Genomic DNA, 18186 nt, shown 5'->3' with positions numbered 1-18186 from the left:
GGAAGACAGAATCAGAATCAAGGAAACCAAGGTGGACTCCAAGTGAACCCACCTGCACCAGAAGAGGATGAGGATGAGAATATGTTTGCGGAATTCATCAATGAAGCTGATTATGCTTCTGCTGTGGTTCCTCCTAGGACTGGAAATGCTACTTTCAAAATTGATAGCTCTATCTATCAGCTGCTGAAACTTGAAGGTTATTTCGAAATTCTTCGGAGGATTTTCCACTCCGACATTTGAAGAACTTCTTGCATGTGTGTGCTCAACAATCCCAAGGTGTTGTTTCTGCTGATGCACTTCAGTTACGGGTCTTTAAATATTCCTTGGCTGGCCAAGCAAGGGAATGGTTTGAAAAGCTCCCCAGCAATTCTATTCATACCTGGAGCGAGTTAGCCAACACATTTTTGAAGAAGTGGTTCCCACCAAGCAAAAAGGCTAAACTTCGGGATAAGATCTTTGAGTTCAAACAACTTCCGGGGGAACAATTATATTCGGCATGGGAGCGTTTCAAGTAGTATCTAGCTCAATCTCCAACTTATGGATTTCCGGATGCTATTCTCACCGAGAAGTTCTACAAGGGGTTAGATATAATGAATCAAATTGCTGTCAACACTGCAGCTGGGGGATGCTTCATGGACAAATCATTTGTTAGCATCACCAGGTTGCTCGATAAGCTCACCACCCACAATCAAGCTTGGCACTCAAGTGATATTGAAATCTTGTCGTATGGTAGTCCTTCTGTTGCCGCGGTGGCCAAAGAAAATCATGAGCGAGATCATGCTTTCGATCAATTGCAAACCACCGTGGATCTGCTGTCAAAGAGGCTTACGGAGAAAGAAACTAAAAGTGTGAATGTTGTCGAAGAGATGCCATCTCATGCTCCCGGAATGTACCAACTCTCGGAGGAAACTTATCTAGAGGGGCAGCCACAACGTGAGAATGCTAATTATATCGATAAATTTCAAAAGGGTTATCAAAAGCAATGGAGACCCCGACAACAAAGCAATCAATATGGCCGAAATGAATATGGTGGTTCGGACAGGAGGGATTACAACAACAACAATTATGGTAATCGGAATTCCAATGCCTATGTTCCACCAAAGGGCCGTTCTTCTAACTCTCAAAATTGGCGAGAGGGTCCTTCCAATGATCAAGGGACCTCTCGAATGGAATCTATGCTTGAAAAGATATTGGACAACCAACATAAGAGTGACAAGAAAATGGAAAATTTGACCGAAGTGGTAGGCTCTCACACCGCTTCGATTCAAAAACTTGAGTCACAAATGCGAGATCTTTCTCGTGAGCAACATCCACCAAAAAGAGGGGGCCTTCTTAGCGACACAATTTCTAACCCAAGGGGTAGTGGAGGTGATCACATTGCCTCATGCAAAGCTATTTCTACTAGAAGTGGAAAGATCCTTAATGCGGTGAATCAGAGAGTGGTTGAACCTATCATTGTCGAGCCGATTGTTGATGAGGTTATTGAGGAAGAAATTGAAGAAGAACTGGAGGCACCAATTGAAGTGCCTATTATTGTTGACAAAGAGAATGAGGCACACCCTATTGTTCTCAAGGGTGACGAGGAGCCAAGCGTTGAAAAAGCTACCGGTGGTAGCACCCAAAAGAGCAAGGTCACGGGAGCAATTAAACCCTTGACTCAAACATATGAATCTCCTCCCCCGTTCCCACAAAGATTGATGAAAATAACGGAGGATGCCAAGTGCCAACGCTTCTATGACCAATTGAAAGGGTTGTCAATGAATATCCCATTTCTTGATGCATTCCAAGAAATGCCGGGATTCGCTAAATACTTGAAAGATTTGTTGACGAAGAAAAGACCAATCAAGCATGATACGGTGAGAGTCACCCACCGTGTGAGCGCTATTATTTCGTCATCAAAGGTCAAGAAGAAGGGAGATCCTGGGGATTTCACTATCCCTTGCACTATCAGTCATCATGATTTTGCTCGTGCTTTATGTGACAATGGGTCTAGTATTAATTTGATGCCACTAGCCATCTACAAGCAAGCCGGTTTGGTAACACCTAGACCAACGAGCATGCGTCTCCAAATGGCCAATAGAACCATCAAAAGACCGGTAGGGGTTGTTGATGACATCCGTGTTAAAGTGGGGGAATTCTTATTGCCGGCAGATTTTGTCATCCTTGATTGTGCGGTTGACAAAGAAGCCCAATTATCTTGGGAAGGCCATTTTTTGCCACCGGGAGAGCTCTAATGGACTCGGAAAAGAATGAAATAAAATTTCGGGTAAATGATGAAGAGGTAACTTTCCAAGCTAGCAAGGGGTTAAAATTGCCTAGAGCTTATGAGAGCATTTCGGTCATTGATTCTTTCGATGTGGTAGACGAAGTGGTGGATCATAAGTTAGAGGAGAAGCACTTTGACGAAACACTTTCGGCTATTTTGGTGAACTTCGAGGCGGATGACATGAAGGGGTATATTGAAACGGTTAATTCTCTTATTGGCCGGGGTTCGTACTCTTATGAGCCGAAGAAGTTATCTCTTGATCTTGATAAAAGAACCACTCCTCCGGATAAGCCTTCGATTATTGAGCCTCCAAAACTTGAGCTCAAGCTATTTCCCTCTCATTTGAAGTATGCTTTTCTTGGCCCAGATAATACTTTACCGGTTATTCTCTCATCTTTGTTAAATGAGGAACAAACTCAAAAGGTGCTTGAAGTGTTGCGGGCTTATCGAAGATCTATTGGGTGGACTATTGCGGATATTAGGGGGATTCCCTCCAGTATTTGTGAAAATAGAATCGAACTTGAGGAGGATAGTTCATCAAGTGTAGAGCTTCAAAGAAGGCTAAACCCTCCTATGCAAGAAGTGGTCAAGAAGGAGATAATAAAATGGTTGGATGCGGGTGTTGTATACCCAATTGCAAATAGTCCATGGGTTAGTCTGGTGCAATGTGTGCCAAAGAAGAGAGCATCACTGTTGTCCTTAATTCCAAGAATGAGTTGATTCCTACAAGGACAGTTACCGGATGGAGAGTGTGTATGGACTATCGAAAGCTCAATACCGCGACTTGTAAAGACCACTTCCCTATGCCTTTTATTGATCAAATGCTTGATCGGCTAGCTGAAAGAGCTTATTATTTCTTTTTGGATGGCTATTCGGGGTACAACCAAATTAACATTGCATTAAAGGACCAGGAGAAAACCACTTTTACTTGTCCTTGTGGCACTTTTGCTTTCAGCCGCATGCCTTTTGACTTGTGCAATGCCCCGGCTACTTTCCAACGGTGTATGATGTCTATTTTCTCGGATATGGTGGAAGATTTCCTGGAAGTCTTCATGGATGACTTTTCTGTTGTTGGTGACTCTTTTGACGAATGTCTTTCCAATCTCGGTAAGGTATTAAAGCGATGTGAAGAAACCAACCTTATACTTAATTGGGAGAAATGTCATTTCATGGTGAAGGAAAGGATTGTCCTTGGCCATAGGATTTCTGAGAAGGGTATTGAGGTAGACCGAGCAAACGTTGATGTTATAGCCAAGCTCCCTCCACCAATCTCTGTCAGAAGGGTTCGTAGCTTCTTGGGACATGCTGGCTTCTATCGGCGGTTCATCAAAGATTTCTTCAAGCTCGTCAACCCGATGTGTAAGCTTCTTGAAAAAGAAGCTAAGTTTGCATTTGATGAGAAGTGCCTTAAGGAATTTAATGAGTTGAAGGAAATGCTCACCACTACTCCAATTATTGTATCTCCGGACTGGTCAATGCCATTTGAACTCATGTGTGATGCGAGCGGATTTGCTATTGGTACGGTGCTTGGGCAAAGGCACAACAAAAACATGCACCCAATTTATTATGCTAGCAAGACCCTCAATGGAGCTCAAATGAATTATACCGTCACCGAGCAAGAGCTTCTAGCCATTGTCTACGCGTTTGAGAAGTTCTGAGCCTATCTACTTGGATCCAAAGTGGTTGTTCATATGGATCATGCGGCCTTGAGATATTTGATGACAAAGAAAGATGCAAAGCCACGGTTGATTCGTTGGGTATTGTTGTTGCAAGAGTTTGACTTTGAGGTCAAAGATCGAAAAGGTTGTGAAAACCAAGTTGCGGATCATCTATCTAGACTTGAGGAAGCTGGGAGACCGAGTGGAAATCTTGAGTTAAATGATGTTTTCCCCGATAAGAGGCTCTTGGTTGTATCTTGTGAGGTTGCCCCTTGGTATGCAGATATCGCCAAGTTCTTGGTAACGGGTCTTATCCCCGACGACATCAAGGCTTATCAAAAGAAGAAATTTTTTAGAGATAGTCGTCAATACTATTGGGATGAGCCCTATTTATTCCGAACTTGTGCTGACAACATCATTCGGCGATGTGTGGCCGAATTCGAGGCCATGGAAATCTTAAAAGCTTGGCATGACTCTCCCGTGGGGGGGTCATCACAGCGGGAACCGCACAGTAGCTAAAGTGCTTGAATGTGGCTATTATTAGCCCACCCTTTATCATGATGCAAATTTGATGGTGAAATCTTGTGACCAATGTCAACGCCAAGGGTCAATTGGGAGGAAGCATAAAATATCAATGAATTTTGTCATGGAGGTTGAGCTATTTGATGTGTGGGGCATTGACTTTATGGGCCCAGTTGTGAGTTCTCGTGGTATGTGATACATCCTTGTTGCGGTTGACTATGTGTCCAAGTGGGTTGAAGTTGTAGCATTGCCTAACAATGATGGCAAGAGTGTCACCAAATTTCTCAAAAGAAACATATTCACAAGGTTTGGCACTCTAAGGGCAATCATTAGCGATGGTGGCACTCACTTTTGCAACAAGCAATTCGCTAATCTTTTGGAGAAATATGGAGTGCAGCATAGGGTGGCAACTCCTTACCACCCCCAAACTAGTGGGCAAGTCGAAGTCTCCAATTGGGAGATAAAGAGCATCTTAGCCAAGACGATTAATTCAAACAGAACTGATTGGTCATCTAAGCTTGATGATCCTCTTTGGGCTTATAGAACAGCATTCAAGACACCCATTGGTACTTCTCCTTATCGGTTGTTGTTCGGTAAAGCTTGCAATCTACCTGTTGAACTTGAACACAAAGCTTTGTGGGCATTAAAAAAATTGAAAATGAATTGGGACGGAGCAACCAAGCTGCGGCTGTTTCAAATGAATGAAATGGATGAGTTTCGGTATCATGCCTATGAGAGTGCGAGTTTGTATAAAGAAAGGATGAAGCACTATCATGATGTCAAACTTCTGAAGAGAGATTTTCAACCAGGTGATTCGGTGTTGCTGTTTAATTCAAGGTTGAAGCTCTTTCCGGGCAAGTTTAAATTCAAGTGGTCCGGCCCTTTTACTTTGGTGAGTGTGTCACCCAATGGGTCAATGGAGTTAAAGTCCGACGATGGGACGCGTACTTTCAGGGTGAATGGCCATCAGGTAAAGCCCTACCATTGGATGGTTGATGGGGACAAGATTGTTGATGCTCACCAGTTGAAAAATGGCACCGGACCTTAACACCAAAAGTGGTATTACGTCGTGCCGCGACATTAAATTGGGCGCTTCTTGGGAGGCAACCCATGGTCATTTTCGCAATACGTTTTTTTTCATTTCGTTGATTTTTGTTGTTGTGTTGTTTTGATGTTTGTTGATGTGCTGAGGAACCTAAGTGTTGAACCCAGAAATTGCCAGGAAAGCAATTACACGACACATTCGACGGAACGTCGATCTGATCGACGAGACTTCGAATGCACCGTCGAAGTGGACCATCTGAAAGATTCGTCACTGGAAATAATGAAAATTCGACGACAGGTTTAACGCTCCGTCGAACTGATCGACGGTCAGTTCGACGGGCGTTCTTCTCTCTTTTTCATATATAGGCTTAAGTCATAGATAGTCCCTCAAACTTGTCCATATTTTTCATTTAGACCCCTCAACTGAGCAGCGTACCATCTGAACCCTCCAAGAAGGCGTTTACTGTGCCATATAGACACATGTCACTGTGCGTGTTGCCCACTTTTTTTAAGGAGCGTGAGAAGCATTTCAAATGCTATTGATGTGGATCCCAGTTGACAAGTGTCAACAGAAAAACATTTAACTAATAAAAAGTAAACTTTAGATGATATTTTTATTAATTAAATAAAATAAATAAGAAAAATAAAGGAATCAAATTGAAAGAAGAAAAATTATTTTCCAAATTAGCCCCTCCATTTTAAATTATCCCAACTTTCACCACTTTATCTCTTACTGCTACTTTTCCATTTTTTCAATATCTCTCTTAAATTCTCTCTTATTTACATTTCTCTCCCTCTATTTTCTCCCTTTGATTGCCGGAAAATCCTTTTCCATCCGATCGCCGTTCATTTTCTCCTCTCTCTACAATTCTCTCACTAGATTCACATTTCACAAAAAATTACAAAAATTAGCACATTTTGAAAAAAAATCAAGTGCTCGTAAATCGTAATTATTGCTAATCTCAACAGAAGGAGGAGATTATGTTGTTGTTTTTAATGTTTGATATGCTAATAACTTAGGTTTTTTTTTTTTTGAATAAAATGTTGAATAAAATCATTAAGCGAGGGCAGAAAAAGGTTCCGAAATCGGATCCATCATCGGATTTTGGGTCGGGTCACCGGAGCTCCGGTACAAATGTAGTTGTCGTTAACCACTCTTCTAGAAGCACCGCCGGAATAAATAATGGTCCATGATTTCTCCATTAATGGACCAAAAAAATCAATATAAATTGGTAATTCCTATGCTCTGTGATATCACTTCTATTGCCTCTTCCAAAACTATGCTCATTCCTTTTTTTTTTTTGCATTTCGTTACAGTGATTTTTTCTGGGGATTATGCAGGAGTGAAGAGAGGTGGAAGAAAACACCAACGGTGGAATAAATAAGGAAAAAAATACATGAGAAATCCACTCAATATTTTTTCCTTTTCTTGGTCTAATTGAAAGAAAATCACGCAAGATCTCTTCGGAGACATGATCTGGATGGCTAGTGGAGCAAGAAGAAAAAAAGAGGAAGGAGAGGGCCGGTGGAGGGCTGAAGAAGAGGAGAGGGGTCGGGCGCGCGGGGGGGGGGGGGGGGGGGGGAGCTGAAGAAGATGACTATTTTTGTTTTTACTTTTTTTTTTTTTTGTAAAATCCTTTTATTTTTATTTTTTAAAGCTAAAATCCACGTGGCTCCGTCTTATTTGTTATTTTTGCGTGTGAATTACACGCACCATTTGTGTGTTATTGCATATTTATTTTGTGTTTAAATGACACATTAACAGTTATCTTGAAGGGTTCATATGGTACGACCCTCAGTTCGGGGGTCTAAATGAAAAATCAGGACAAGTTCAGGGGTCCATCTATGACTTTGGCCTCATATATATAAAAAGAAAAAGGGGGGGGGGGGGGGGGGGGTTTCACTCGACGGAGCGTCGAACCAATCGCGCTCCGTCTTTTTGACGCGTCGGCTCAGATAAGTGGTCTTATACCCACGTCGTCTCCTCTATCTCCCATTTATTTTCATTTACATTTATCTCTCTCTCTCTCCACCTCCCCTTCTACCATAACCGTTCCCCCTTTATTCACCACCCCACAACCACCACTCCCCTCCTGCCCTATAACTCTGTCCTTCTCTGTGTGTGTTACCCTAGTAGTGATTCTTCGAGTGTTTTTCCTTCCTTAAGGGATGAAATCATATTCTTTCCATTTTAAGGTATGTGAATTCGTGGATTGTGTGCTCCCTTGTTTTGATGATTTTTGCATTCCATGGCTTGTTTTGATTATTTTTGCTTGCCTTCCAATTGCTCCATGTTTTTTCTATTATTTCGCCTGGGATGCTCATTGTTTTGCTGGGGGTGGTTTGTTTTTGGATGTTGGGTCATTGATCTTTAGCCGAATCGGAGGGCATTACGACAAACACACCTCATTCATGAGATCGTTGTTGTTTTGCCCGCCACCTGTTTGATAAAATGCCAAAGTGTGGCGTTGTGTGTCACGATGGCTTGGAGGGAATTCCAACCATAGAGTTGTTTTGCCCGCCAATTGTTTTCCCTAGTCTAACCCAAGCCAATGTGGGGTGAAGTCTGAGTAACCCCAAACTACGTGACGATTTGCACCACGACCAAAGAAGTGTATGGAATCTGTTTGTATTAGCCTGCGAAATCATTCGACGCTCAGTTCGACGGCCCGTCGATTCAATCGACGGACCGTCCTACTCAACGACGAATGAGCCCTCTCAGAAGTCTTAACCAAAACAACATCGACTGTGAGATAGACGGCCCGTCAAATCAATCGACGGGACGTCTTTCCCACCGTCTTTCAGTCAAAAATTCCAGTGGCTAACAAGAGATCAACGGCTCGTCGATCAATTCGACGAACACTTCGACTCTCCGTCGATCTGTTCGACGACTCTTGTAGCAAGTCGACAGACCGCTGGCAGCTTTAACATTATCGCATGTTTTGCACTTTTGTCTGGTTCTGCTATATTTCTATGGTTTTCTTAACAACGAAGGGTGTTCTTTTCTCAGATATGCCTCCGAAGAATCCAGTCAAGCGGGGTGGTGGTCCCAAAAAAGGCCGAGGTCGGGGACAAACAACCCTTACTCTTAGGGATGAGCCCTCCGACTCTGAACGTCAAGCGGTGGTCCCAACGACTAGACTGAGGGCACAGACCACCACTCCCCAAGAGGAATCACCCACCTTACTCTCCTCTCAGTCTGCAGAGGGGACTTCATCCTCCACATCCGCTGATTTTAGCGATGCAGCAACAGAGCAAACAGCCGCTCCTGAGCGAAATTCAGATGAGGAACAAGAGCGGCTGCGGCTGCAAAAGATGGAGATAGCTGCAATCTGATTCCCCTATGAGGGGTGCCGAAAGTACTATATAAAAGGGGCCACTACAGTCAGTGGGGGTAATCCGAGGAGAAATATTCAAGAAGAAGAACAAATCAGTATGAGCGGCTTAGAGAGCTACCCTCGGATTATTGATCTCATCCAGCACTATCATCTTGAGGCATTCACACAGCCCCCAGGGGATTATTGCCCGACCATGGTTCGGGAATTCTATGCTACCTATAGAGTGATGCTCGAGCAGCGACACAAGAACAAGAGATCTTTGAAAATCGCCCCTCCATTAGACACAGTGTATGTTCGGGGTGTCCATGTTGACATCTCAGCCCGCACAATAAACAGGTTTTATTTTGGTGATGACTTCGTGGCACCAACCACAGTGGAATATGATGATAAGTTTGAAAGAAGGGCTGAGCAATCTGTAAGGGAATGGTTTGCGACGTTGATGGCTAGAGGGTCGGCGGACCAGGCCCATGGGTGAGACACTTGGCTGCCAAAATCCATAAGGCGGATATCAGCTTGGAAGCTAAATTTGGTGGAATTTCGTCATATATCGGGTTCTGCCCACGGGAGCAGATAACATAGTCACGCCGGATAGAGCAGTGGTTGTGGCTGCCATGCTATCTAGGTACCCAATGAACTTGGGTGATCTGATCAGTAGAGCCATTCGGGCACGCGTACCAGAGGAGGCGACAGCCTTGATATTCCCGTGCATTATCACGCAGTGGTGTAGGTTGGCCCAGGTGAGGCACATTGATACATTTGCAGCTACTCTCCCCGCAACAATGGTGTGCGACATCACACGGAGTAGGGATGAGACCCTCCGTACATCTCAGGCCACTAGTACTTCATTGTTAGATCTCATGGGTGAGCAGACTGAGCATGTTATGGATTCAGTACCACAGGGCACAATTGATATAGGCACGGAAGGACTGTCCACAATAGAGGCCTCCACACCATCTGTAGCTGATGCTACCCCTTTTTCGGAGGCCCCACCTCGGCCTCCTGTCCCATCTGCATCTTCTATTCCTCCGTCAGCCGCAGCATCGGCTTCCGAGGATCTCTTTGTCCTCAACAGAGCCAACTTCAGAGAGTTTGCCATTAAGGCAAAGCGTGCTGATCAGCAGGTGACCCGGATATTACAGCAGTTGGGTAGGTTTGTCCGGAAAGAGATTGCACCAGAGTTGGAGCCTCTTCATGAGGCTATGGAAAGGCATCACGCTAGGGTAAATGCGCGACTTGACAGTTTAGAGATGCGGATACTCACTATTGAGAAGAAGAGTGAGTGTGGTACTTCGGGAGATTTGAAGATCGAGCTTGACCAGCTCTGAGCTGAGATTACGGCCCTTCGGACAAGAGAGCAGGTTATTGTGGATGACCCGACACCACCTGTACCGGTCGCCAGCATTTCAGATTTGATCAGAGTAGTTGACTTGGTGACTAAGGATGAGCCTAGGGAAAGTCATAAGAGAAAGAGGCCTGTCACATTGGCTGATAATGAGGATGGGGAGAAGGATAATGAGGATGAAGACCCCGAGCTTCAGGAGGGTATTCGGCGATCGCGCCTGGACATGAGGTTCACCGGCGCATCTTCCAGCACTAGTGCTATTCCAGCACCAGTCAGGCCGATTACGATAGCTCCTCAGGACCTACAGCCACAGAGCCAGTCAGCTCCACCTCTTCAGTCCACTAAGCCGGCAGTAGAGAGGGCTCCCATTCGCACTGCTGCGGAGGAGACATCTCAGCAGCAACAGCAGGATTAGAGCATCTCAGGTCGCCCCCCCCCCCCCCCCCCACCATGGGGTGATGGTATGATTTTTGATGCATTGGGGACAGTGCATCCTTTTTTTGCTGGGGGGTGGGGTAACCTGATGTACCTTGTAGCGTATATATGTGTTAAATCTTGTTTAAAGTAATTGTGACTTTCATGGTTATTGCATTTTGAACTTATGGCATGAATTTTGAATGAAAAAGGATATTTGTGAACTTGAAAATGGATTGATTTTGAAATTGACCCCTCCGAAAGTGTATTGAGTATCTTAAGTTGTAATGAATTGACATATATGGTTCTTTTTGTGACATCATAGATATTAGAGTGTGTATGAATTGAGTGTTCAAATCCTTATACCATTGTGAGTGTGAGAACTTCTTGTGTTCATTGTTAGCATATCTGGATCTAGAACTTTCCTGGTAGGTCGTGCTATATGGCTTAGGATAGTTGGTTGTGAAGTGATCATAGGCTTTCCTTCTAAATAGTCACGTCAACCTTAAAAAGCCCAAAACCCGTTCTATATGAATATCACTAGTTCCCACGTTGAGCCTTTGACTTTTTCTCTTTATTAGCCGTAACAAACCTTTTCCCCACTTCATGAATTCATTCAATCTTTGCACCCATTCCCTCCTTGACACTACTAGAGAAAAGAGGCAAATCGCCTAAGCTGGGGGTGGTATATGTGTGAAGTAAAGGCCAAGAGCCTAAAGCTGGGGGTGTGTGAGTTGCATAGTCGAGAACTGGATGTGATAGCGGATCAAATTTTAGAAAAGTTTACAAATATATATATATATATATATATATATATATATATATATATATATATATATATATATATATATATATATAGAGAGAGAGAGAGAGAGAGAGAGAGAGAGAGAGAGATTTATAATAATAATAATATTGTCTCATAAAAAGTTTGTAAATTCTAGTAAGAGTAAAATCACATCTTAGTCATGAGTTGAAGAATAAATAGAATGGGCATGAGAAGAAAGGTCACAATCTGTAGTGTCGAGGAGGATGAGTCACTAATTCCCAAATGAGTATCCTACCCGTCCCCGAGCCTACATTACAACCCAAGAACAAGTCCTATAGTGATCACAACTGAACCATCCGAAAGTGTTAGGCACTGAAATTAAAGGCAAGCATATGGTATCTGCACTTGTAAATCATGAACTTCTTTGTGAGCGCGAGTGCTTTCTATTCTCATCCATCCTTGTCCCAATTCTTATTGTAAAATTGTGTGTGGGACATTCTCTAATATAAGTGAGGGCATAATGATGAATACTCGTACGCATAAATGCTTCTAATAATGTAATGCCATCGATTGAAGCGTCATGGTCAATTCTAATAAGTTTTTTTTTAAAGAACCCTGTTTGGGAATGAGGAAAGAGGGAGTTGATTTGAAAAATGCACATGCCGGTAGTGATGAGCAAGCACCATTGTAGTCACCTTTACTTTATTTTTAGCATAGTTGTAGTTTTATTTTGTTATTGTTTTGTCTGACTTGCTTGAGGACAAGCAAAGATCCTAAGTTGGGGGTGTTGATGTCCCGCAGATTTGTGGCACATTCGACGCCTTTTTACTATGAATTTTGGTTGTTTTCAAGTAAGTCTGGTTCTTGTTAATATGTTTTTGTTGTGTTTTAGGAAAACGATGGCCCAAAAGCAAAAACAAAGAACAAAGGAAAAATTGGCCCATAAGCTCGATTTTCCAGTGAAGACAAAGTTGAAGACGACAAAGGACGGAGACATCGACGAAGCGTCGAACTGATCGACGCTTCGTCGTTTGTGTCGTCTATCAAGATCTGTCAACAAAAAGAGAGAAAGACGGAACACTCGACGGAGCGTCAAACTGGTCGACGACACCGTCGAATGGATCACATTGCTGAAGATACAAAGGACTGAGGAATCGACGGTCTGTCGATCTTGCTATCGGGGGAAATTTTGTCAGTCGCTGTTGTGCATTTTTTGGAGCCTATTTAAAGAATATTTTAGGTTTTTTTTAGCAGCCAATTTTATTTTTAACCACGTGAACAAAGTTCCATTAGTGGGTGAGCATTGAATACTCCCCTTTTGGAACTTAGTGAAGACAACAAGATTCCATTTTTCATCATCTTTATCACACTTTGTAAGCTTTATGTCTCATTTATTGCTTACTACTTTTGAGACCATAATGTGTGAGTAGTTTCTTTAATCAAAGTTGTGGACCCAAATGATGGGTGCTATGTGATGGGTGTCTAACATTGTATATATATATAATGGGTTGTGATGTGTTTTATTATTTCTCGCATTCATTGTTCGTTAGTGGTTGCAAACACTTGCTCATGCACAAACCCTAGTTTATTTGGAAAGATGAACTAGGGTGTGATTTGAAATAATATAACAAGGACTCGGGGCGCTAACCCTCGTTTAATGAACTCGCTTAGGGATAAGATGAGTTCTACTTGCAATATTTAATCGATCTTATTTACAACTTTTCTGCATTTGGGAAAATCGTGAAAAGAAATACTTTCTAACTATTGGAAAATATTAGAAAGTGCATTAGAGATTAAGTGCATACAAAACCCCGACCCATTAGAAATATATCATATTGATACTCATAGTATAACATCTAATCATCGCGGGGACACAACTTTGGTTTTCCCAATCCAAACAAATTCCAAATACTTCAAAATAGCTAATACAAATCAAATCTCTTTTCAAACTATTCGGAATAGGATTAAAGTCTTTAAAGACTAGTATCGCATGCAATTAGTACCATTTTCTCTCCATATTCCTTATGGGATTCGACCCCAACCTTGTTTGGGTTACTATATTTGACAACGTCCACTTTACACCATTAATAGGTGTAATTTGGGCGTATCAATGGCTGAAGCTTTCGTGAAGCCATTACTAAAGTGAAGGCCAGTCTTTCCAGGAGAGGGTACCGTGTTTTGGCCCAAAACATAACTCGACTTACATAATAGATAGGAAATTTCGTACCTTGATCTTCTCATACTATGACAACACTTACCGCTACCTCGAAGATGACCAGATAAACCAATAAAAGCTCACCGTCTTTCGACTTCGACATGAGCGGAGGAGAAGATAGGTATGTCTTGAGATCTTGAAGCGCCTGCTGACACCCTGGGTTCCACTCGAAGTTGTTATTCTTTTTGAGCAATGAGAAGAACTTATGACACTTCTCGAATAGATCCTATGTTAACAAATGAGATACCTCTTCTTTGACAAATCTGTTTCGGATTTCAGCAATGGGCTGCTTCTCCTGGCGCACGAATGGAAAACTAAGGCCCATCCTGAGCTTGTGTGTTGCCATGTCTGAGGGTATACCTGTCATATCCTACTGGACCAAGCAAAACAGTCATTGTTATCTCTCAAATAATTAAGTATTACCTCCCTGAGCTCTGGGGTCAGCCCCATGCCCAGGTATACATTTCGTTCGGGTTAATTCGGATGCAAGGCGACTTGTTCGAGCTCCTCAGCCGTAGACTCAGTGGCACTTGAGTAGTAAGGAGGCTGAAAGTATCTTGGGACTCCGTAACTATCATCAACTTGTTTCGGTTCCACATCATTCTCGTTTTCTAACAGAATATGTTGGACTGCAACTAATGTGGGTTTCGAATCCTGTAATTGCTATTGAAAGGTGTGGATGGACTTTTAACTTCTGCGGGTTCCTCGATTGTGATCATCTCTCTCGATGCCGGCTGTTCCCCTCGGATTTGCCCGATTCCCTCCGGGGTAGGAAATTTGAGAAGAAAATGTAATGTTGAAGGGACAGCCTTTATGTCATGGAGCCACCCTCCCAAAGATTGCTTTATATAACATATCACCGTCGTGGAATTTTGTTACTTTGATGACCTCTCCGGCTTCCACTGGTAAGTCAATCTCGCCTTTGGTAGGTTCACTAGACATATTGAAGCTAGCAAGGGTCCTTGCTGCCGGTATGATTTTCTCTAGTAGACCCATCTCCTCTATTACTTTCCAGCGGAGAATATTAGCTGAGCTCTCCTGCTCAACCATCACACGCCTTACCCGACAGCAACCAATAAATACAGTGATAACCAAGGCGTCATTGTGTGGTAAATTAATGCCCGTTGCTTTCTTGTCAGAGAAAGTAATCAAATCCTCCTCTAGGAAGTCCCGAGTTATTTTCTCCCATGTTATCGAGATCTTTATCTTCCTGGAAGCTGTGAAGCTGGTCCTAGCAATCATGAATCTGCCAAAAATCATGTTACTGACATGCGGTGGAGCGCCGGGTGCACCTTTCTCTTCGTCTGGTCTGACTCTACCATAGTTATTTTTCGCCCTTTTACTGAGATATTCCGGAAGATGACCCTTGGCGAGTATGTTAGCCACTTCCTCCCGGAGATGTCTGCAATCAATGGTTTTGTGCCCTAGGGTCCCATAAAACTCCCACCAAATCATTTGATCTCGAGTACTGGGATCCGACTGCAATGGTCTGGGAGGACGTGATGATGGATGGGACCTTAGTACAAATACCATTTGAGCTCTACTGATGGTGAAGTTGTAATCTGTGAGCTTAGGATACTCTATCCCCTTCGGAGCGGTACCAGATGGATTATTTTTAGGCTGCAGCCCGCGATCGCTCTTCCTAGGGTTCTCCTTCTTATTCACATGTGGTGTTTTCAACAATCGGTAGCCTGACCCACCACTGGTCATTTACGGAGGTGGGTATGGTTGGAAATGATTCTTTGACAAATTTTGATCTGGCTCGAAGCCTTTGTCCCTCTTGGCAGGGTGATTTACAGAGGAAACCTCCAGTAAGTCATCCTCGACCAGGATCTTTGACTCATATATGTTGTGCACGTCCTCCCAGGTAGTAGCCTGGAACTCTAGGAGGTTCTTTTTGAGCTTTCGGGGAAGCATCCGAACTTAAGGGGTTGAATTCCTTGGTGAAAGCTTCAGCTGCCCACTCGTCCGGTACAGCAGACAAAAGCATACGTTCCTTCTGGAACTGTGTAATGAAGTCTCGGAGGCGCTCAAATTCTCCCTGCATCGCCTCAGTGCTAGTCTCGTCTGTAGGAATGTCGTCCCCGGTGGTACCACGATCTTGCTCCTTTCCTGTTGCATCCCCATTTGGATGTTGAGGATGTAAACCATCCAATGGTACTTGGAGGGGTACGTCGTCCGGACCCAGCGGAACGTTGTCTGAATTATTTCCAGTATTCGTGTTTTCGTTAGCTCCTGTCATACCTGAAATGAATACTTAGGAAAACACGAAACTCAAGAAAAGTTAGTAAGACAAACGATAGTCACAGTGACAACCACAACTGTCCTGGCCTTACGATGGGTGCCAAACTGTTTCCCTAGAAAACGATTCAGTTGAATTTGTGTTCGTGGCCAAGGACACGTGGATCAAAATGGCCAGTAAAGTATGCAAATAAATTAGACTGAAATGAAATAAAGCAAAGCAAGGTTAGGAGAGTCTGAGCCTCGATTAAACCCGGTGCTAATTCCTCCGGCCAAGCTTGTGACAGATAACTCAGCAAAATAGAAAAGCACTTTAAAATGGAGCAAGCGCATATATGGGAGTTATGTATTCTCTTGAATTTCGTGTGTTTACAATGGGAATGACAATCCCTATTTATACTAAGAGCTAGGGACACATATTCCATGTATTATGCCCCTGCCCATAATGAACATTAATTGAGTAATAATAATAAGCAATAAAGAGGAGCATTAAGCCCTAATAACACCAGATCAGAAGATAACGTTCAACCCAACCCGTAATGACAGCCCGTTGAGCTCTCCTCTGGAGCTATTCCAACAACCTGCTGGACCAAGAGGTACCTCCGGCAAAATGAAATTCCTTCCGGTGACACTAAGTGCTGACTCATCCTTGACTTATTGTTTAAGCCAAGTGGCTTACCGGTATTGGTTCAGCTGTGGTGTACGAATTTAGCCCAATATGAGTATGTAGGTGTTTTGTTCTTTCTCTTCCAATTCAGAAAAACTTTTCGAAAATTACCGGTTGGGTTGACCCGACCAAAAAAGACATGGGGCTTTTGAGCATTTCCTAGACCGTGTGGGCTACGTAGTAATTTACAATCACTGCTTCAAAAAATTACACTCGATGATCTTGGAAATGAATGATCTTGCACGTTTAACTTCGTTTTTTGCCCCATGACTAAATCTTTAAGGTGAAAAGTCAAAACTTGCTTTGAACATGAAGTTTGTGAGGCAAGCAGGTCAAAAGTCATCGGCACTTTTTTTTTTTAATCGATCTTATACTTAAGTATACTGAACACATACTTATAAAATTTGAATCTTGAAAGTTAAATTTCCTTTTCAATCAGTTGACATGCCTTTGGCCATTACCTTGAACAAGCATAAATTGCAGCTTACAAACCTAAAATAAATAGATGTTCCTTTATAACGACTTAAACAATTAGGTGAAATCTCGAATTTGAGTTCCGTAGGTGGACCAAGAACAAGAATTAGGCACGAACTGAATGTGAGATAGCGTGTAGGTATATACAGATCGGAAATAAATAACTAAAGTTTTTCATCTTTAACATTTTCGTTTTGTAAAATTAAGAGGATACAATTCAGTAAGTTTGTGTATATATATTTTGTAAATGAAGAGGACACAATTGAATACAATGATGATGAACTAGATAAGCAAGAAATGTATTATGGTGCCAAATGCCAATTATGTGCAGGGATCTTATGTGATAGGTGACAACTATTCATGTTATACATATACGTGGATGATTGGAACTTTTTAAAATATTGTTATTTACTGTTATCTTGGAAGTGCATTATTGGTCATGTCCTGCCAAAATTATGCGTCTTAACACATAACAACCTACAATTATGAGAACATTTGAACACCTTAGAATTTGACCTCATGTTTATCAACTTCTAGCATTATTGGCCTTCTCAGCTGCCTTCTCAGCTGCCACTAGTAGTTTAATATTGTTTGTATATAATTATTTAGTACTTGAGATAATGACAAGTCATAGAATCTCAAATGAAATAGGGCCATAGTCCTTGTGTACACACTAGAGAATTTAAATGTGAGATTCAAGTGTTCCCATTGGATAATGATATGAGCCCGTTTGGATTGGCTTATAAGTTGCTTATAAGCTGTTTTCAGCTTTTTTGAGTGTTTGGCTGGCCAGCTTAAAGTCATTTTGTGCTTAAAATAAGCTCAAAAAAATAATTGGGCCCATTTGACTTAACTTATCTAAAGCAGCTTATAAGCTGAAAACAGCTTATAAGCCAAAAAAAATAAGTTAGACTACCCCAACTTATTTTTTTTAGCTTATAAGCTGCAAACAGCTTATAGGCATAAGCTCATCCAAACAGGCTCATAATTAGAGAATTCTTTAAAATATTTAGAGGAAACATCACCACTATTTCTCACAAAGATGGATTGGAAGATCCATAGCTTGAGAATTCCCCATTAGAATAAACATGAATTATCGATAAATAAAATTTATAGCTAAACAACAAAATTCACCATTAATCCTATTTAGACGATGAACAAGCTACAAATTATCAAAATATTATATTATTTACGAGCCTTTTAAATGGGCCAATGACGAAATCCGTAACTAATTTCAGT

At 42.3% G+C, this 18186-nt stretch overlaps 1 protein-coding gene and 1 non-coding gene across 2 annotated transcripts; both read right to left on the bottom strand.

Moving 5' to 3' along the window:
* Window positions 1–437: 437 nt before the first annotated feature.
* Window positions 438–544, bottom strand: LOC132634485 (small nucleolar RNA R71). The gene has a single exon (XR_009580204.1). It is a non-coding gene; the product is annotated as a small nucleolar RNA R71 (small nucleolar RNA).
* A 13837-nt stretch (window positions 545–14381) lies between these two features.
* Window positions 14382–15275, bottom strand: LOC132630312 (uncharacterized). Its single transcript, XM_060345903.1, has one exon. It carries the CDS (start codon window positions 15273–15275, stop codon window positions 14382–14384), a length of 894 nt encoding a protein of 297 aa, XP_060201886.1.
* Window positions 15276–18186: the final 2911 nt, after the last annotated feature.

Source organism: Lycium barbarum, chromosome 3 (genome assembly GCF_019175385.1).
Source record: "Lycium barbarum isolate Lr01 chromosome 3, ASM1917538v2, whole genome shotgun sequence".
Lineage (NCBI taxonomy): Eukaryota > Viridiplantae > Streptophyta > Magnoliopsida > Solanales > Solanaceae > Lycium > Lycium barbarum.
The sequence above is the reverse complement of the archived record's forward strand: the minus strand, read 5'-3'. Positions and strand labels throughout refer to the sequence as shown.

Excerpts from the sequence above, each read along its gene's own strand:
- LOC132630312 (XM_060345903.1), bottom strand. The coding sequence starts at position 15,275 with ATGACCAGTGGTGGGTCAGGCTACCGATTGTTGAAAACACCACATGTG.